The following is a 21,818-nucleotide window of genomic DNA, read 5'->3' as shown; positions in this document are numbered from 1 at the left end:
GTAAGATATGTGGTACCAGTACCATGTGGTGCAATATAGTAACAGTTGTTATTGTAGCTGGTAATTTATAGTTAGTCATGGCAGTTTAGGGAGGGGGCAGGAGAAACTTAGTGCTCTTATTTATTGTATCTTCGGGAGGCCATGTCCAGAGAGTGCAGTAGCAAAGGAAACTGTCAGTTCTCAGGAAAGGTTATATGGGATAGAATTCTGAAGTCATCATTTGCCATTTTATACGCCTTTATCGATTGTCTGTCCAGGGTTTTTACTAAGAACTGGTCCTCCACCCTGTGTCATGTTAAGGACCATGGACAGCAACAGGACAAGCGTCAGCAAGTGAATTTCAGGATCAAGAAAACCAGGGAGCATTAAGGCGTGTGGAGTCGCTAAGGAGTAGGGCAGGGATTCAGGGGGGTGGGCAGAGAAAGAAGAATGTGAATATAAAACGTCGCTCTGCCCACTGCCACCTGGGGCCACCTTGCTGCCTTGGCAGGACAATCCTCCCAGACTTCCTGTCTAGGCAGGACTTCCTTTCACGGCATGGGTGGCCCTCCTGTGGGGACAGAAAAGGGAATACATGAAAACAGGCAGCAACTTTGAAGTCGCTCCTAGCATTCTGACTGTAAAGCAACTGTGACTTAGAATTGACAAAACTGACTTTTCCTTGCTATATGTATTTTTTCTACCTCCGTCAGGTACCCTCTGTTGACACTTTGTGGAGTTTCAAATGGGCATTACTTATGTGCTACCAAAACGGTGGTTCTTCATTGGAGGTGATTCTCATATTAGGAAGCTGTTTCACAACTGTTTGCAGGGGCAGGCAAGTGTCACTACTTGAGGATAGACGGGGGGGAAAAGCATACTACTCTGTTATTGAAAAATTATTTTAAAATTCAAAATTCCACTTTTACCCCAGTTAGCTTAGTAAAGGTAACAAATTAGATCCTTGTGTGATTAAGGGGTGTCTTTCAGAGTCTAATGATTATCAGAGAAGGTGATATCCAGGGCCCACTTCGTGGGTGTGAACCTGTGCAGTCACATAGGGGCTTAGAAGGGCCCTGTGCTTGATTTAACGCTGTTCTGTCACCATCTTGAAATTCTTAATGTCTTTTTCACAAATGGGCCCCTGCCCTGGGCTCCACAAATTATGTCACTGGTCCTGAAAAAAACTAACATTTATTGAGCATTTAATATGTCCCAAGCATTTTAATGAATGGAGTCCCTATCACAGCCTTATAAATTCGGGAGTTTCTTCTCTTGAACATCCAGTCTTCAATAAACTCCTGTGAACTAATATTGTTATTATTATCTATAAAGGAAACTAAGACTTAAAAGATGAAGTAATTGCCCCAAGCCACACAAAGCCAGAATCTGAACCCAAGCAGTATAACACCTGGGGCCATGTGCTGTCTGGGAGAGTAGCTAATTTGTGAACCTGAACCCAGAATTTATACTGAATGTTGAACAGCTGACTGCAGTTATTATCTTCTTTGTTTTAAATATGTCAACGAATCAAGGGTTTGGGTCCATTGGATTCCAGTTAATTGAAGTGTTTCAGTACTACAATGAACGTGGCTCATGGGTCTGAACTTCACACTTGATGACACACTGGACGAGATATCTTCTGGGACTCAACCACCAGCTTTCTGAATAAGTGATTCACATCTTACACAATGATGATACTTTTATGCACTCAAGTTAGAGGGTATCTTATATTTCATTAGTTTTCGATCAATAGAAAAGTATTTATGAAAAAAACTACAGCATCCCACATAAAACAGCTGAACAAGGAAACAGAGATTTATATGGAATAAATGATTTGAAGCCCCTGGAATTATTAACATGGGGCATTTGAGGAGAAATATTTGTGGTTTCCAACTTATAGTCTGAGAAGAAAATTATTATCTTTAAAACTAGCTGATTAGTAACAAGTGTTCAAAATGGATCCTGAATTCTAAATAATAATTACTTCTTGGCAATTTGGACTTTCCCATAGTTTCACAAATGAGTCTAAGGGCAGTTTCTTGTCTCTATAATGCTTTGTAATATTTATAGATCTATAACCAATTTCTTTGTAATAGTTATTTGTAGATCTCTAACCAATTCCTCTGAAAAATAAGAACTCGCTTCTGGTATTCTCTGAGATTGAAAATGTTGCACATGTTATCAAATGAAAGGAAACTCAGGGAAAGATTAGTTTGCATCTTTTAAGAAAGTTTCCATCAAAGCAATTTATGAAAATCAATAAATCTGTAGGGATTTGAGAACACAGAATAATTTTAGGATTATGGTAACTGGTGACTGTCTCAGAAGAAAATAGAGAGATTATGTTATTTGTATTTATGCATCAAATATCCATTTAATACTTCACAATTTCCACCCTAGGAGATTAGGAATTTCTCTTTCGACCTTCCTTCTGGGCGCCTGGTTCACAAATTCATAGTGTTTACTGAACATGCTTGATGAGAACAAAGTGTTCTGTGCCTGCTGAGTCTCAACCAAAAATGGTAGAAGCATTGTTTTATGTCTTGTGGAGGATATGCCTTTTTACTGAATTTTCTGATGCAGTTGTAAACCCCCTAATCTGTCATACAGATGTTTGTAATATCATATCATGTACTTTTCTCTTGGATGTTACAGCTGAATCTTTAGTCAACTTACTAGAGGATTTGCTGGGGAAATCGAGGAGCAGTTTTGACTTGAAATTCTGGTGTCATTTCTAGCTCGGAGTTTGTTTTCAACAGTTCCTCCTAATTTGCTTGAAACACACACACACACAATTGAAATTTAAATATAGAATATATTTAGCAAACTGATAGAAAAATAAAAATAAATCCACTCGACTTGATAAATCCTACGTTAATAGCTGGAAACTACCATTTGCCAAGAAATGACTTAGCTCAGTGAAATGTATTTTACAGCTAATCCTTTAATGTCTGTTTTACATATTACCCTTCCCACTGTTAATATTGAACAATATTGTAAGCTAGTAATTTTATGCCCTATATTTCAAATTGCTATTAGGAAGCCACATAAATAACAGTTTTCAACTGATTGTTTATAATACCCTGAGGCATTTCTTACCATGGGGTAAAGTAAGAGTGGATTTTAAAAAAACTGCTGTGGGGATGGAGCTACAGAGAAACTGTGACTCAGATCTGTAGCAACAAAGCCTATAAAGCCAACTGAAGTCATGAGTCTGAAACCCTGATAACACACAACTTAATATTAACTATCAAAGGAGCTGAGACTACAGGCCTTCGCCGAACATTCAGCCAGAAACCGCCTTTACTTGATATGTCTTCACAAATGTTGTGAAATGAATTGGACTCTCCAGCAACTTGTCCCACTGGAACCAGGACTTCGGGCTGTAAAATACAGATGAGGGCTCATCACAGAAGTCATCTTCATCAACGCTCTGATCTATGTCTTACCCCAACCTCCCTGCAGGGAAAGACTGTGAGAGTGACTCTTACAGCCTGTGAAGGTCCCAGTGGTTATGTAATCTCCCAAACTCTGCATTTCATTTGTTCTCATCTTTCCTTTAATCATGGCAGGTGGCACCCATCTTATAAATAATTCTGCATGATTTTTTTTTTTTTTTGGGGTTCTCCAAAACACTGACAGGGCACTTTCTCTTCCTAGGAGATTCTCTTCTAGTGTCAAACAATAGTCATTTGATGTTAATGTCTCCTCATCGAAGTTGCAAGAACAGAGCGGGACCCAGGTCTGGCTGCGTGCTGGCAGCCTGGATAATCATAGAGCACTCTGGCATCACAGAATGAGCCACTCTAGTTCTTCAGGATCAGTGACTAGAGATCTCTGGAACGCAGGCAGCTCTTTGCACAGCCCTAGCATGCGGCGTGAGTGAGGATCCTGGTTGGAAACCGCTGGCACCCCTTTCGGGAAGAAGCATGACGAGAAGGCTAGAAGCTGTGGGTGTGGCCTCTGTGTCCACATTGGCTTAGGGACCCTCCCTGTCTCTTCTTCCATTGCTTGTTTACGTACCTAAGGGCCATGGAGGCCCACAGCCAAGTTCAGCATTAGGAAAAAATGTGTGGTGGGCAGAGGAAGAGGTGAGGAAACTTGAATTTTGGAGACAGTGATGGGTTCAAATCCCAGCCCCTCTACTTGCTCACCCACCGTGTGACTGGCCGCAGGTCCCTTGTTGCTGAGACATCCCTCTCCCCGCTCTCCTCCTTTTGAACTCGCCTCTGTCGTCTTGCTAAGCCATATGCAGAAACATGTCACTCTCTCTCATCTCTGGACCTTTGTACAGGTTCTGCCCAGAAAGCCCTGTTTTCCTTTCTTGGTTTCTTCCCCTGAATCATCAGTTCTTGTTCATAAAATCTCAACTTAGCTATCGCTTCCCGGGAAAAGCCTTCCCAGAGCCCCCTGCTGAGTTTTCCATGGCACATGACATTGAGGGTGCCCGGTGGCTTGTCCCACAAGCACCTTAGTGGCAGGGACTGTGTTTGTCCATCGTTGTACCCTGGATTAGAGGACATAGTGGCAGAGGACGTCATGAGAGGCCCTGAAGTCTGTGCCCAGGTTCAGATCCCTGACCTGAACAGTTCCTTAACTTCTCTTGTTCCTCAGTTTATTCATCTGAAAAGTGGAGCTCATAATAGATTCTACCTTGTTAGGTGATCCTAAGGATTAAATAAGAAAAAAATAATGTCTTTTTTTTTTTTTTTTTTTGCCTTAGCAAGGCATGTAGCGAGCACTCTATAAATGCTTGCTATTTTTCTTAGTTTTATTTTTCAGTTAGATCCAAATATTTATATACAGAATTGCATTTCCCTGAAAAGAATGTAGAGACCTAAGGAGGAAACATCACCGATACCAAAATATTATCAATAATAATCATCCTCATAAGGAAAGTATACTTTTGAATAAATGAATGATTTATGTTTAAGCATAGTAAGTGAAGATATCACATTGTACTTAGAGTTATTTCTGTTTTTAATTCTATGTAGTTTATCTTGTTGTCTAATTAATTTATATTGTTATTTTAGTAAGTTGTTTCTACCAAGCTATCACTAACCAGATTTAATTGTAGAATTAACGGTATAAACTCTGCAGTCAGACTGCCTGGGATTTAAATATGATTTATATGACCTTAGACAATATTTTTAGCTCTGTGCCTCAGTTTCCTCACCTGTAAATGGGGATAATAACAGCCCTTACTGTGAATTGTGATAAGGATTTATAAGGATAATATGCATGAAATAGATACTTAGTGCTAAAAAGAGCTCAGTGGTCACAGCTATTGTTGTTACTGTTGTTGTTATGATTATTTCTTTTTCGGTTATCGATTATCTGCCTCTGAGAAAGGCTCTGGGCAGGAAAGTTCCCAAGGCGACATAGTTCACTTAATGGGAGTGACCCAAATTATGGGCTTAGCACTCAGGCAGAAATAAGCAACTCATCTTGCAAAAGAGACCAATGAGGATATCAGTTTCCTTCCTTCAGGGGAAAAGTGAACAGAATGTGGTAGAGTTTGGACTTAGCAGTAGGCAGATCTGGGAGAGAATCCTGATTCTACCACTTACTGGAATATAGCCTTGTGACACTGGATACCATCCTTAGCATTGGTTGAGTTCTTCATCCCTAAAAATTAAGATCTTAGCTTCTTCCACACAATAGCATGAGGATTCATGAGATAAGATCAGGGAAGGGACTTCACTCAGTACCCTTCTTCCCCCATAGGGCAGGAAGTAAATCATTTCTTCCTAATAAACAGTGCACTGGACTCCAGTGACCATCAATGCTATTTCCAATAGGTCTGGTAAAAATAGAAGGTCAAGTTGTTTTTCTCCCTAATTCGTTTAGTTCCGTGAAATCAGAGGAAAAATTTGTTCCCCCACATGTAAAAGTCAAAAAGCTTCAGAAATCCAGGAGAGTTTTCAAAAATCAAGCTTGATTAAAAATATAAAATGCAGTGTAGATAATTTTACAAAACAGCAGGGGCAATTGGAAAGCACTTATTAAAGTACCTGTTAAAGTAATTAGTGATAAAAATGGAAATTTCAAGGCACTTCTGTATCTCTTAGATCCCAGAATAGGCTCAGACTGTGCTGAATCACTTCCTCTCTCAGATCAGAGTCACAGAAAAAGACAAAAGAGAAGCTTCAAAGAGTTTTAGGTTTGGGAGGCAGGTGTGAACCACTCTTCGGAACTGGCTCTTCCCAGGTCTGAGTGAGCTGAAGCCCTTACCATACATCCTGTTTCCCAACACCTGTCACTTTGCTGTTACATATTAAATACTTCTGATTCCTTTTTGTTTGTTTTATGTAAAGAGACCAAGGGATTTAGGAGCTTGACAGGGAGACCTAAGCCCCTATGGCCTGAATCTTTATTGCACAGAATATTATTTATATTTAACTGTGTTGCCACACTGACCCCTACCCTCACCGCCCCCGCCTCTGTATCACTCTTCCTGTTTTTTTCTTCTGTTTTTTTCTTCTGTTTTTTTCTTCTGTTTTTTTCTCATCTGTGTGTCCGGGCTCCTCATTCATATCATAGCCTCCACTAACGGGCTTCTGTGAGTCTGTTCATAGTCAGGACTCTTACATAGTAGATGCTTCATGAATGCTTCTTGTTGGACTAATTAGAGTGGAGACTCCCGAGGGCAAGGTCTGCTGTTTGTATCCTCATCCATCATCCCGCTGGTCCTCTCCCAGCAGGACCTCAGGGCACTGTTAATGGAATTTCAGAAGATAGGACAGATTTGAGACACTCCAGTCATCAGTCTAAGCTGCAGAAGCCCTAAATAAACTTCCTAGTCACCAAACCAAATGCTCCCTTAGGCAGCTACTGGGTAATCAGGTTGCCATGGTAGCAGGGACCCTTGAAGAAGGTTTTGAATATAGCTGTGGAATAATTGTTTCAAAAGTGTGTATAACCTTGGATCCCGGAGAAGTAGAAAAGAGGATGCAGAGCCATGTCATATGCAGAGGCACCATCTAGAGTGAAACGGAATGCACTCAAAACGGGTCACAGAAAGACGGATATGCAGGGCAAGTCTGAAAGTTGTCAGGGAAAATAATAATTGCATCAAGGACTGGTGTAGACGGCTAAAAAAAAAATTAGCTATAAAAATTTCAGACTCTGAAGTGAGATCAAATCTTGATGGACATATTTTTTAAAGGACCTCCAAGAGAATATTCAAAAGACATGCTCTGTGTCGCATCAGCAAGATGACCGAATGCAGATATTATGTTTTATCTTTGTGTCCCCAAACGGAAATTATGGCATAATTAATTAAACATCAGCTTTTATCCAAAAATATTTTGTCCTAGGCTCAAATTTTTGTGAATCTAAGAAAGGACTATACTCAGTTACATAATACGCAGTTATGTAATGTTCAGTTTTATAATAAATTCTTAATGGAACAGAATGAAACCTCTGAAATGTGAACTAGGGGTCTGCCACAATATCTCTTGATGGGGTTTGGAAGGGCTAATGAAAACTCACATTTCTGAGTGTGGCAAAATGTAAATAAAAATGTAAGTCTAGTGTGTGAGAAAGATAAAACTTGGGGGGTTTTTGGATGATCATCTGGGGAGTAAAGCTTCCAAAGAAAAATTATCTTAATCAGGCTTCAAGTCATTTTAGGAGATTTCCTTGAACTTCCTTTCAGAGCCTTGTGCATACCTGTGAAAACTGCCTTATTACCGAACAGAAGGAACAAGGCTTATTCACTTGGAGATGTCTAATTCAAGCCAGATTTAGAACAAGTCTCTTAAATATATACCAAATCCACCACACATGTTTTCTACCCCTGTAACAGAGGATATCCAGAAAGGTGAACTCACAGGAAAAGCTATGAAATTGGCAAAATCCAAAGATGCTCATAGGATTTCATAATTACGTACTCCAGACTTGCTTCCCTTGTGCTGGGATAAAAGGAGATGAAACACACTGCCTGGGGACCAGCCATGGGCTGAATTGAGGGAGCAGGAGTGGGCCTCTAGGAAGCTCTCTGGAAGCTGTGAGTTGAGATCAGATCTCCAAGGTGGAGGCAGGACAATGTGAAAACAAAGCCACAGCTGACGAAGCAGTAAATTCTTCATCCAAGAAATCAGCCTAGGATCCAGGCCACAATGAGACAGGAAGGAAGGGGGCAGGGAACAACTATATACAAATATTAAAAGAATGACACAACATTAAGAAGAACAGGATACGACAAAAACCGGTTAGAACCTACGAGGCCGGGCTTCCCTGGTGGCTCAGTGGTTGAGAATCTGCCTGCCAATGCAGGGGACACGGGTTCGAGCCCTGGTCTGGGAAGAGCCCACATGCCGCGGAGCAGCTAGGCCCGTGAGCCACAACTACTGAGCCTGCGCGTCTGGAGCCTGTGCTCCGCAACAAGAGAGGCCGCGACAGTGAGAGGCCCGCGCACCGCGATGAAGAGTGGCCCCCGCTTGCCGCAACTGGAGAAAGCCCTCGCACAGAAACGAAGACCCAACATAGCCAAAAATAAATAAATAAATTAAAAAAAAAAAAAAAAAGAACCTACGAGGCCCCAGATGGCAGAAGATTTGACTTCCAGTGGACCTTGAGCCTCATCGTACGCTCATTGTAATGCATTAGCTAAATGACACACCCACAGGCGCCATGACAGTTCTGAGGCCAACCATAAAAGGCCAAAAAGTGAGTGATGCCACGATTCTTGGAAATCCCTGCTCCTTCCCCAAAATAGTTGGAATAATCCCTCCCACTCTTTAGCCTGTGAAATTACCCAGCCCATAAAAATTAACCACCCATATTTCAGTGCTGCCTCTCACCTTCTGAGACAGCCCACACTCTGTCTATGGAGTGTGTACCTCTCTAAATAAACCTGCTTTCACTTTACTACGGCTCGCTCTTGAATTCTTTCCTGCACGAAGCCAAGGACCCTCACTTGGTGGCCCACCCCAGGGACTCACCCGAGACCTGGGACATGACCATCCTCTCACGCCCCATTTTTCCGACAACTAGATCTGTGAGGGAGGGTGATTCCTAAACAAGGTCAAGTACAAATGCGCAAGCAGCCAGGTTAGAGCTGTGGGAGCAGCGGCGCTCAGCAAGGGAGTGGGCGAGAGCGGGTGAGCATAGGCTCCGAGGCGAGAAGTGACCAGGGGCAGCTGCTGCCATTGTGTCTCTTGGGGAGAGTGCTGAATGGCTAAAGATACCAATGGTGAGTGGGCAAATCCCAAGAAATTCTTCCACTCCTGAATACCCTACCATGAACTTTTCTGAGAGTAGAAAAATACCTTCTGATGGGCGGTAGAGTGCATTAGGAATAGAATTCAGGGAAATGTGGTCGGTAAAGAAGGTTGAGCCCTAGATCATTTGGCAATAGCAGAACTCATCACTTCATAAGTAAAGTAGGAATTCAAGAATTGTGAGCAGAGGAGCCATCCCGTTTTAACTAGGAGACCTTTTCCACAAGGGGGAGAAAGAACTCTAGAGAATATAAAACAGGGCAGGGTAGAATTCAGGAACTTGGTACTGTAGCATCTACCAAGCTTGAGTAAATCAAGGGGATTGAAGCAGATCAGATTAAAAACACTAATTCACATTCACCTTTTGTGGCTGAACCTAAATTACCCATGTTTGTAATGTCCATTAATCAGATATATGCCATATTCACTCTCATAATTTCTTTTTTACAGGTATTTGGTTTTCTTAGTTAGAGGGGAGAATAATTGTATGCATGACTATGGTATTAGATTAATTCTCTCACCAAATCTGAACGAAGATAAGGGAGCGATGGTTAAACAATCCTTTTTGTATGTTCCTCTTTACGTCTGAAATCCTGAAATGAAAAACTTCACACAATCCTTTTCAAACTTTAGGGAGTACATCAATAAATACAAAAGCTGCTCATTACCCTATTGCACTTGGTTTTTCCAGTATGGTTTCCCATGTTACCCACATTTCTCAGATAATCTGCTTTTTAACCTCACCTTGTGTCACTAACTAAGGACTCAGTCTCGCCCTGGCCTCAGCAATCACTGCCTTCCAGTCGTGACATAGTCTCGGTACTGAGCAAAAATCCAAAGGCAGAATTCTATTAAATGCAACAAGCCTTCACTAAGCGTCTGAAGAGGTGCAGCTCCGTGAGTGAGGAGAGAAACAAAAAATGGCAAAGCGGCCCTCCAGCCCCTCTCTGAAAGGCCAGGCACACCTTGGTCTCAGCCTCGGCTGCCATCATTAGCTGGAGAGCTGCAAAGCCATCCTGGCTACTGTGAAAGGGACCACTCCACCTCCATCCCGCCAGATAATGCACAGCTGGTCTCAGGTGCAGTCCTTCTTGGCCTTGAATTACAGATTCAAAACTGTAAAATAGAAAATAGAGCTGGCTGACTGAAGGCAGAGTAATCCACCCAAAATTATTAGCCCAGCTTGTATTTCTGGCCCTGGCTGCTCTGGCACTGCCAGGTCCCCAAAGCTGACCATGGTATCTTACTCTGGTGTGAGGCATGTGCCCTGACTGTGGATTGAGCTACACCAGGGCTTGTCACACAACTCCTCACCCCTGCCCCTGCCCCTGTGACACAAAGTAGGCCTCTTCTCCATGAAGCTGAAAATGCATGTGTGAATATGTGTTTCTGATTGTGTATATAATGTGTGTATATGCGTAATGTGTGCATATGAATTTATGTGTGTATGTGTGTCTTTATTTAGTGACTGCTCTGTTTGCTGTAGAGTGCTTATCTCAGAAAAGGGTGACATCAGCCAGTTAATATTAGTCCTGATAACAAACAAACCCCCAAATGATTAATGGCTCAAACCCAGTGTAAGTTTCTTTCTCGTGGAAAGTCCAAAAGAGGTACTTCTGGTCCCAGGGCAGCTCTTTTCCATTGACTATTCAGAAATCCAAACTCCTCCTACCTGCTGGCTCCATCTTCAACACGTGACTTCTGTGATTGCTGTGCTGAGTTGGCTGCATCAAACTGGTGGAAGGGGAAAGAGGGTGGAGCACCGCATGTGGGAGATATTCCTGGGCCAGGACAGATATCACTTTTGCTCATACCCCATTGGCTGGAACTAACCCTGTCACATGGCCACACCTAACTGCAAAGGATGCTGGGAAATGTAGTCCAGCTGTGTGGCTAGAGGGAAGAGGGAATGGGTTCCATGACACCTAGCCAGCCCCTGCCACAGGGACAAAGCAGAAATCAAGGGCTTGGCCTGCATTCTCATGGAGCTGGTCACCCCATTAGGGAAATAGACCCTGCAATACAGGAGCAATTCAGCAATTACGCACTTCAGATAAAGGGCCAAAATGATGGAGGACATAATCCATCTGGGTGAGGAATCCACTGGGGGCTACAGATGACAGACAACCTTACAGGCAGGTTTCAGTGCAGTCCTGAATAGTGAGCAGGTTTCAGGCAGGTGGGCAGGAGCAGGGAGAGTGTGCTCTAGGCAGACGGACAAAAGCACCAGCTCAGAAGTGAGAGGGGCCCATTCTAGAGACAATGAAACCAGTCTGGCAGGAAGGGAGGGGTGAACAGTTACCATGAAAGGAAGCATTTGAGTGAAAAGATCTCACTGGCCTCTAGTTTGAGAATGTGTGAGGCTGGGAGTCTCTATTTCTAAGACCAAGTGAAATCTCAGTTACTGAGATAGTATAAGAAGTGATGTGAGGTCAATTTCAAATCTATACTGAGTAATATTGTTATCTCTCATGTCTAAACACACACACAAAGACACACACACACACACATATGCACACACACAAACACACACAAAATCATGTCCGAGTCAAATCCAGGATTCATCCAGATTCGTAGGCTAAAGATTTCAAGTTTGAAAATTTTCAAGTGGGAGATTTTATCTGAATGGACACTTATTCAGTAAACATGAACTGTAGGTAGGTAGTCATGTGATAGTGAATTTGCCCTCAGACTAAGCAGGTGGACTTCCTTGAAGAGGCAGGGGTACTCTCCTGTTAGTTATACTCTGTCAATGATTTTAATTGATTTCCTCATGTATACATTCTACTTACTCTTCACTGAGACCTGAATTAAGGCCAGATAACATCACAACACCAGTTTGAAAAGTGATATTCTCTCTCCCTCTCTCTATGAGAATTTATTTATTATATATGTATATGTAGAAAATATAAACCTTTCATAAAAATACTTATTATAAAAGTATAACATCTAATGGGATTGTGAGCTTTTGTGGTTATTTAACCACGAAGGATGTTTATGTGAAAGGATGATATTTACCTTTTATTTTCTTACCTACAGCCTTAACACAGGAGTAGATTTTATTTTCCTCTAAGTCAGTTTTTATTCTCCTTACATACATGTAAACTATAACAACAAATGATTCACTTGTACCTTAGCATTTAAGAAATTACCAACTCTCTTATTTGTAGTGAGGTGAATGGACCTAGAGTCTGTCATACAGAGTGAAGTAAGTCAGAAAGAGAAAAACAAATACCGTATGCTAACACATATATCTGGAATCTAAAAAAAAGAAGAATGGTTCTGAAGAACCTAGGGGCAGGACAGGAATAAAGACACAGATATGGAGAATGGACTTGAGGACACGGGGAGGGGGAAGGGTAAGCTGGGACAAAGTGAGAGAGTGGCATGGACACATATACACTACCAAATGTAAAATAGATAGCTAGTGGGAAGCGGCCGCATAGCACAGGGAGATCAGCTTGGTGCTTTGTGACCACCTAGAGGGGTGGGATAGGGAGGGTGGGAGGGAGACTCAAGAGGGAGGAGATACGGGGATGTATGTATATGTATAGCTGATTCACTTTGTTATAAAGCAGAACTAACACACCATTGTAAAGCAATTATACTCCAATAAAGATGTTAAAAAAAAAAAAAGAAATTACCAACTCTCAGTTATGACAGTTAATTGGTATAAGATTGTGTAAATTTCACAGTACTATCTTATTTATTATCCTTTCTGACTATGGCAATACCTCTCCCTACCTGAGAGGTAGGTTAAGTAGCCTCTTCCATCCCTTTGTAACAGGCAAGGAATCTGAGACAAAGAGGTTCAATTACATCCTGAGATCTGGTAAAATCTGTGCCTTCGGGCTGAAACTCAGGTCCCCTTGCCCTAGGATCTGTCCCCTCTCCTTCATGACTTTACCTATTTCCATGGAGAGAACTGACCATTTGCATAAAAATAGCTAAAATATAACATCATTTAGGAGGATGGGTTTATATATACACATATTCATGCAGAAAGCAAAGCAATGACATCATATATCTGGAAAGAAGTGTAACCATGAACTGAATAAGAAGTCAGATATCTAATCTATAAGGACTCTTCCCCCAAATCACATGATATACCACTCAAAATCATCATTTCTTTTGTTGAATGTCATTTCCCATAAATCTTTGACTCTTTGCATATTGATAAATGTGTTCTTAAGTCTTAGAACGTTATCATTCTTTTGGCACTGTCTCCGTCCTTAAAACCTATATGTGGGTGGAGAAAATACGGACATCTTTTTCTTTATGGACTGCACCAAGCATCGTTTGGGTACTTACTGAGTATGACACGTTGTGCGACAGATCCCGGGGCTTAAAAGATCTTTGATTCTAGAGGGAGCTCGAGATAAGGATTATAAATATTGTGCAGAAACAACATCCTGGCTCTAGTTACCTATTGATGTCTTAGCATTGTTGGAGAAATTAGAATCTTCAAAATAATGGAAAACCAGATATCTAGGATTTATGTTCTTTTTGGTGAAAGTAACTCCACAAACACAAATTGAGAGAAGCAAGAGTATAAGTCTGAAGCAGATGATTTTAAGCTCTACTGATAAGAAGGAGAACTGATCCATAGCAGAAAAAAAAAAAAAAATGCCTTTATTCCTGCAGATGGATGCAGCGCAATGCTACCTGAGTGCTTATCCTTCAGTGGGTGCTGAATAGATGTTTGTTGAGTGACTAACTAACCAGGTACACAGGGCTTTCACACAAGTTCAACCTGAAGGAAGTCAAATGGGGAACAGTAAATATGGCTCATTTTAGTGGAGTTTACAGCCCTGCTGACAACATGGTGGATCTGCTAGGACAAAGTGACCCTGGGGCAACCCCTGCACGCTAAGATGATCCTAGCATTAATTATTGGCAGAGAACTAGACATTTCCCAGATCAACATCAGTATGCAGCAAGGCCTTTCCTGGGAGGAAAAGGAATAGAAAAACTTTTCAGAGGTGAGGGAGGCATCTCAGCCACATTATTTACTTATTCGATTCGATTTTTTAGTGTCTGAAGTCACAAAAGTTGTAACCAAGACAAACCAGGCTGTAAGTACCATTTTTAAAATGTCATCAGCCTAGCAGAAACATTAGACATAAATCACGAGTTTTATTGTATTTGCAATTAAAAAGATCAAATTTAATATCTACAGAAAAGCCTTAGTAATTAGGATAAAGATTAATATAGTGAAATGTCCCTGGTTTAGCAGGCCACCCAAGCAAAGCTGAAATAAAGAATTGAGTATATAATCGAATAGCATGTGAATATTAATGCACAAAGCCCTCCAAGTCCCCAGATCCCTGATGCAATTATTTTCTATTCACATTAGTTGTTCCTAACAGATGACATTAATGACTTTGAGTTAAAATGTGTGCAAGGAAAGATTTCACAAGATCAGTGCTGTTTAGAAATAAGGTCACTTTTATAATTATTTGCTCAGATTTTAACCACTACTCAACATAATAAGGTTAACATGGTGAGTGCTTTTTAATGTGAATATCAAAAGTTAATTTAATGTTAATATCAAAAGCCAATAAGTGTATTGGGGTATTCACATTTTTCTTGCTATTTCTTTTTCCTTACTACTTATTTTCCAGCACATACTGACAGACTGTGAAAGTGTGATTATTGTTTATAATCTGTAATTGCACATGTGTATATATAGAACACTGATAAACTCAGATAAACTTTTTTGAGTTAGGATATGTGTTATCTAATCTAGAAATGTCAACTCTTTTGAGATTTACCTGTCCAAGGCAAGATTTGAAACAAACAATTAAATCAACACTATTCAAAATTTCTGCCTGTTTTTACCCAGAAACTTCACTCACGCATCTTAGATCTTTCAACCGGGGATTTGCTCTCAGATGTGGAAAGAAGCCGGAGTCTGACGCACTCACGAACTGATGTTGAAATGCACGTGAGTTTCCCTGTCGCCTTCAGAACACTTGTTCAGGTTGTTATTTTCCTTCCTTCCATCAGAAATGATGTCACAAGTGAACCATAAAGCGCATCCTTGAAGCATTGTCAGGCAGATTAAAAATACTTTCCTTTCTTGTGTTCTCTGCAATTCAATATCATGTCCCCCAGCTGATGAAGTAAGCAGAAAGTGTCACTCTCAGCAAAAATATCATAAATCTTGCCTCGTCCCCAAGATACCTCTTTGGGTATTGATTACATCTCAAAGTCTCTGAGAAATGGCCAAAGAGCTTTTTATTAAAGCCCATGTCCCATATTACTCATCCTACTTTTATGATATATTATGTATGAACTTTTAAAAATTCATGGTCTGTACTTTTTTTTTCTTTAGCTAGGGTTATCTTTGTGCTTATTTGGCAAAACTTTAACCAGCGTGGTTTTTAACTCTCATTGACATAAAAAAAGTATCTTGAAAAACACAAGAGCCAAATAAATATATAATGAAAAATGTTAGGCTTAAAACAATGACAGATGGACATTTGTGGATAACTGGCCTTTTATTTTACTGTATAATTTTATAAGTGTAGCTAGAAGAGTCTATATCGAAGGTAAATATTCTCAAGTTAGATTGGAATTAAATGTCAGTGGAATGCTGTCACTTTAAACATTCATGAAGACCTTAATGGCATCCAATCTATAATATGGCCTTAAGATCAGGAATTTTTTAAGTTGCAGTTTTTATCCAAGAAATCCTTGCCTTCATTCTCTATGTCTCTCTCCTTTTTGTTAACTAAAATTATGGATTTTGTATTGCATTTCTCATAGTAAGGATGTTAAAGCATATGAGTGCTTCAAGGTGGTAATCTAAAATACACTATGGGAAAAAGACACTTTGAATAGTGTAAACGGTATACTTTGCCAATTAAATCAACACAATTAAGATAATGTTGCAACGGAAACCAACATACATCTTGTGGCAAAGAAGAATTTTAATAATAATCATTATCTATTACTAATTACGACTCTTCTCAGGAGGATGTTTGGAAGGAAGTCTGTATACGTGCAGGAGTTCTGCTTATTGGCAGGGGCCTTACTTGGAGCTCTATCATAGCGGCTGGGACCTGGGCCTGACATCACAATGTTGTATTGACTGAGTGACCTTGGACAAGATTGTAACACCTCAGTGCCTCAGCTTCCCCATCTGGAAAATGAGAAAAAATGATATTTCTTTTCTATTTCTGAGAGTTATAGTGAGGATTGAATAAGATAATATATAAAATGTACATAACACAGTACCTGCTAACAGTTTGGAGCCATAACGAGATCTCCGCTGCTTTAGCCCTCTTGCGTTCTTAAGTATTTGGCCGCATGCCACGGCCACGGAAGAATATGGCGAAGATGGAGAATGAGAATAGAGAAAAGTGTCTACTGGTGTGTCTCTACAGAAGGTCACATCAGTGACCCGTGGAAATAAAGTACACCCACTTCTGGCTGTTTCTCATCATAGCGCCCATGTGTAAGACCATGATGGCATATTAAGAAGTGTAATGCATGGTCCCTTAGGGCGGCTATAAAGTATAATTTTGTTGAAAAGCCAAGACACACACATATTAAAAAAAGAAACATTTTTAGTAATAGTAGTAAAACCTGACAGTTACTAAGTTTTACTATTACTAATAATTACTGAGTGTCATTAAGCATACTACTCCTAATTGGCAGGGGCTGTTCACTCTTCACATTGATCTTATGTGGTAGGTGCTTTCATTATCTCCAGTTAGAAAGAAGGAAACTGAGGCATGGAGGACTGAAATAATTTTCCCGAGGTCAAAGGGTTAGCCAGTGAGAAAGCCAGGATTTAAACCTTATAAGTGACCTTGGGGTTCAACCACTCAATCACAGAACAGTTATTCACTGGAGCAGATAATCCTACATGATAATCATGTGCTGATGAGGGAAGAAACTTCAGGACAGAGGAGCTCACTTTTCAGCCATGATGTCAGAGATTCTGCGTCCCTTATTAAATTCCAACATTGATTGCCCAAGGTCAGGGAAAGGTGGGAGAATTTCCCAGTAGAGAGGACTCGCCCCTTCCTCTTCTTGGCAAAGAGTTACTCTGTAATCACCCCACCACACACACACACACACACACACACACACACACACACCGTCCCCAGTACACTGCTCCAAGGGAGGGCTCACACCACTCCTTTCATCCTACTCAGCACAGCCCAGGTCACACTGTGAGATACACAACTTGCTACCAAGTAATCCACATGAGAGGTAATCGTCTCTCATCGCTCCTCCTAGGCTAGGGGCTTTCTACTCAAAGCACAGGCCCTGGACCAGCAGCATCAAAGCACCTGGGAATTTCTTAAAATACTACATCTCAGACCCCACCTCAGAAATACTGAATCAAAATCTGTATTTAACAAGATCTGGGATGACTTATGTGCCCTTGAAAGGATGAAAAGCCCGGCTCAGAGGACACTTCTGTGCATAACTACCCCAGCCCTGCCTGCCCCACATGGCATTGATGGGCCTTCCCCACCTCCCCACAGTGTCCTCCATCACATCTGGGCATCTCAAGTTCAAGGGCAAGGGAGAGGCAGCAATGCCTTCCTCCTCCAGCTCATCTTCTGAGTTCTAGTGTCCTGTCATCTTAATCCGACATCTGTATGGAGGTGCACACATGTGTGACAACTGGGCAAGGAAGCTTATTTGTTAAAAAGAGGCCTGGGAATTGAGTTGAGTTGTAAAAATAGACAGTATTTTGATAGGTGAGGTGGGAAAGTATAGATGGGAAAGACAGAGAGAAATCACATATAAGCTTCAGTACTTTGGGAAAAGGTAGAATATAAACGGTGACTGACATCTGTGCAGGGTGCGAAAAAAGCCATGGGAGAAGTTTAGATCGGATGGCCTCAACGGACATGGATGGAATCTCTCTCTGGATAGTAGACACAAGTTGCAGAGCAGAGGCAGTCCTAAATAAAAACGACCACCCTGCTGAGCCAAACAACAAAATATCAGAGAATGGGATGCAGAAAATAGAAGACACACAAGTAGAAGTGGCTCATGATGTGATATTTCTGAAAGTCCGTTCAGGGCATGTTCCAGATGTGTGTGCCGTGGCTGAGTCCTACCTGCCTTGTGCTCCTGTGCGCTGGGACCACTGGCAGAGGGTAGTTGTTGAGATACAAACATGAACTCCCCTTAACTAAGTTACATCTGGCAGTAAATAAGGTCATAAATCAATAAATATTGCTGAAAGCTGGATTTTAAGACAACTTTCTCCTTTCAGTGATATTTAGAGCCAAATTTCAGGGGGAAAAATAGAGTAGTAAAATTCCTTGGCATTTTCAGATGACTTAAAGAGATTATTGTGCAGCCAAAATGAAGTATCGATAGCAAGGCAGATGCCTGATATTGAAAATCTAACATTACTAAGCATTATGGATATTGATTAGACAGCAGATTACACATGCCCTCTGTGCCGATACAGGGGTTTCCTATTGACCACGAGTGCTCCCAGAACAGCATTACCTTCCTTCCCCAAGCAGGTGTTTAGTCATCGTCAGTTGGAATTGCATTTGGAGAACAGTGATACGTACTCAGGTACTAAAGGCACCCATAAAGTGTCAATAAATTGCACAAGTAAGAGACTTTGCCATTCTGCCAGTGACACAAAGACAGATGGTTTCCCATCGATGAGTTTCTGAGACAAAGCTTCTCTAGATAGGGAACAGGAATGAGACTGTAATGGAGAGATGCCATTCTTGTGATGGGGTTGCTAAATTAGTTTAGCCTGTCCAGTTAGTGGAGCTTCATCTGTTACATGAGGGGCCGATAATGTGGCTGTCAAGATGTTCTGGGGTGTCTACAGCTTTGTCACCTGTGCCTTATGCAGACCCACTAGAATTCTAACTGCTTGGATCCTTCTGTGGGGGACCCAGATCTGTTTGATGTGAGAATCTTTACCATTTGGGTAGCCAACTGATATGAAAAGTCCTAGGATCTTTACAACAGAGCCTCATGATTCCTGGGTTTGGTGTTCCATTACAGTACATGGCTTCCTGGGCATTTGATCCCCGACTTATAATGTTGTTATCAGAGCCATAGGGATCATAGGAGAAATCTGGTAGAACTGTCCCACCCTACACCGGAAGACAATAAGATCCATGGAAGTTAAATGCTTTCTTTCTCAGTATCTCATATCTGGTGGCACTTCTAGCCTGAGAGCCAGGTGGCTAGTCTCCAGTCCGGGGCCCATGCTCTTGAACCCTTAAGCCAAAGATGCTGCTCTGTCTTCTTCCTTTTGTAGCATTAAAGTCATGTCTTGATATTGATCTGATTCTTTAACCAGTATGACTGGATAAAATGGGAAACTACCAGTGTCATATTTCTGCCTAACGATGATGGCAGCTCATAATAATTGAGCACCTGCTTAGGCCAGATCCTATGCTGTATGCTTCTCATCTAGAAACTCACTTGGTCCTTGCAGTGACCCTAAACGGTACGCGGTATTATTATTATTCACTTTTTTAAAAGAAAATGTAGCTCTAAAAGATTAAATAATTTCCCAGGCATGTTAGTCCGAGTCATAGCCAAATTTGAACCCCTAGTCTGTCGACCCCAAAGTCTGTGTTTCTAACCACAGTGCTGTATTCGCTCCTACCTCATTATGATGTTGAGTTGGTATTTCCTCTCCCCCTAAGCAAAGTCCTAGGTCAGAGCTGTCCTGCTTTTTTTAGGAATGCCAGCTGAACACAAAATCAGGAACCCCTGCTTTGAAACGCCCTGGCATGGGGGTTGCCATCCATGGTCATCTCTGTCCTCGAAGCAGCTGTAGCAGCAGCGAGCTGTCTCTCTCGAGCACCTGCAGCGAATACTCCAGCGGCTCCTCCTACACATGGCATGATGGGAAGAACCTCAGGAAAAGGGTAAGGCTCCTTTCAGGGCACTGCAGCGTCAGAGAGAGCCAGAAAAGAAGCCTCTTCCGGTAGGAAGGCGGAAGGTGGGAGGGAGGCGAAGAAGGAAATGACCATTTGCTGAGTTCTTGTTCATTTATGCCTCACAAAACCAAAGAGGAAAATATGAGTCTCCCCATTACATAGAAGACGAAAGTGGCTCCAGAAGGTTAAGTTCCTTGCTAGAAGTCACACAGCCAGTGAGAAGTGGAATGATGATTCAACCTCAGATGACGAGGCCATCATGGGAGGGAGTTTGGGAGAGAAAGACATTTCCCTTCTGTGCTTTGGTGGAGCCCACTGAGTTCCCAGATTTATATCGAGTTGGAACTGGAACCCTGGCCTAATGGAACTGACCACGCTTCAGACCGACTAAGACATTTTCAATTAGTTTTATGGACATCATGGCTGTGATGCTCAGAGAGACTTGTTAATGTCCACTGCAAAGGAGAGTGAACTTGGCCACGTGCCAAGTCATTCCAGACTGAGCATCCCGTGAGAACTCAAAGAAAAGGTTTTCTTCTAGAGAATAGGGAGAGCGGTGCATTCTCTCCGAATAAATGGCCGAAAGTTTTGGAAGTATCCGTAGCTTTGTAGGCGTTTACTGCTCAAAAATAGCATGTATTATATTGACCTTTAATCAATGCAATAGCCTCATAAAACACTAATATTATGGCTGTAAATTGGAGGGTGGCACAGTAGAGAGAGAGAATTCCATGGTAGATGACAAGTGCTATGGCTTCAGTGAAAGTCGAGCATGTCTCTACTTAGATGCCAGGAGTTCCTCTACCAGATTTTTAAATAACTCTTACGGCTGGAATGACTCCCATCTGCAAAGTGGGCTCACACAGCTGAAGATTCCTTCGTGATTTGAATAAACATCTTTGCACACTGGTATAAGCCAAGAATCTGGAATAGCTGTTTCTGCAGTTTCCTAATGTTAAAGAAAAACAAAGAGTACAGGAGAATGGAAACCCTGAAACCGAATATTTGGAGATCAGTTTTCTGTCATCTGTATAAATTTAGTTTATGACTTCAGAAGCATAAGAAACCAGGGAAATTCCATAACTGCCAGAAAATTTGAGTGAGGGAGGAGGTTTTTCATACTCTGAACAAGAACTCAGAAAAAGATTTCAAGCTTGAATTTAGAGCTTATTCCCTTGGACTCAGACTTACAATGCAAAGTGCGGAGCCTGGGGTGTTATCAAAATTGCTCCTTCTAAGGAGCTGTTAGGAGCTCTGAATAATGACTGCTAGGGACCTGGCCCTTAGCAGACTGGGGAGATGGTCGGGGGGGATGTTCCCTCTCTTTGTCTCTGAATATTGCTGGCTCCCAGAGCCCCCTGCTCAGCTCTTTTCATTCACAGCTCTTTCTCTCTCTCTCTCTGAGCCTTTTTTTTTTTCTTTTCTTTTCTTTCTTCCTTGAAATTTTTCCAGTTAGAACAACCCTCGATATTCTAGGGACATCTCTTCCCTGAAAGAGGAGAAATAAGGTTCTTAAGACACTTCATACACACTCCGTTCGCCATCATCTGGAGATTTAACAGTGTCCCATCTCAAAATGGCTGTGGAGTACCAGCATGCCTGTCACATCTCCCAGAGAAAAGTTCTAATTCTCAGGGATCCAGCAAACTAGACCCAGTCCCATGAAGATATTTTATTTTATTTTATTTTGTTTTGTTTTGTTTTATTTTTA

The 21,818-nt window shown here is 41.5% G+C and overlaps 1 protein-coding gene across 5 annotated transcripts in view; it reads left to right on the top strand.

Moving 5' to 3' along the window:
* NCKAP5 (NCK associated protein 5) overlaps positions 1-21,818 on the top strand; it is a 1,042,158-nt gene that overhangs the window by 915,955 nt on the left and 104,385 nt on the right. For all 5 annotated transcript variants that reach the window (XM_061199363.1, XM_061199362.1, XM_061199380.1 and 2 more), the window contains 2 exons: positions 15,055-15,156; positions 19,907-20,095. In XM_061199363.1, the coding sequence (XP_061055346.1) occupies positions 15,055-15,156; positions 19,907-20,095 (291 nt within the window). The remainder of the gene's footprint in view (positions 1-15,054; positions 15,157-19,906; positions 20,096-21,818) is intronic.

The sequence above is a fragment of the Eubalaena glacialis genome, chromosome 1 (genome assembly GCF_028564815.1).
Source record: "Eubalaena glacialis isolate mEubGla1 chromosome 1, mEubGla1.1.hap2.+ XY, whole genome shotgun sequence".
Classification (NCBI taxonomy): domain Eukaryota; kingdom Metazoa; phylum Chordata; class Mammalia; order Artiodactyla; family Balaenidae; genus Eubalaena; species Eubalaena glacialis.
The sequence above is the reverse complement of the archived record's forward strand: the minus strand, read 5'-3'. Positions and strand labels throughout refer to the sequence as shown.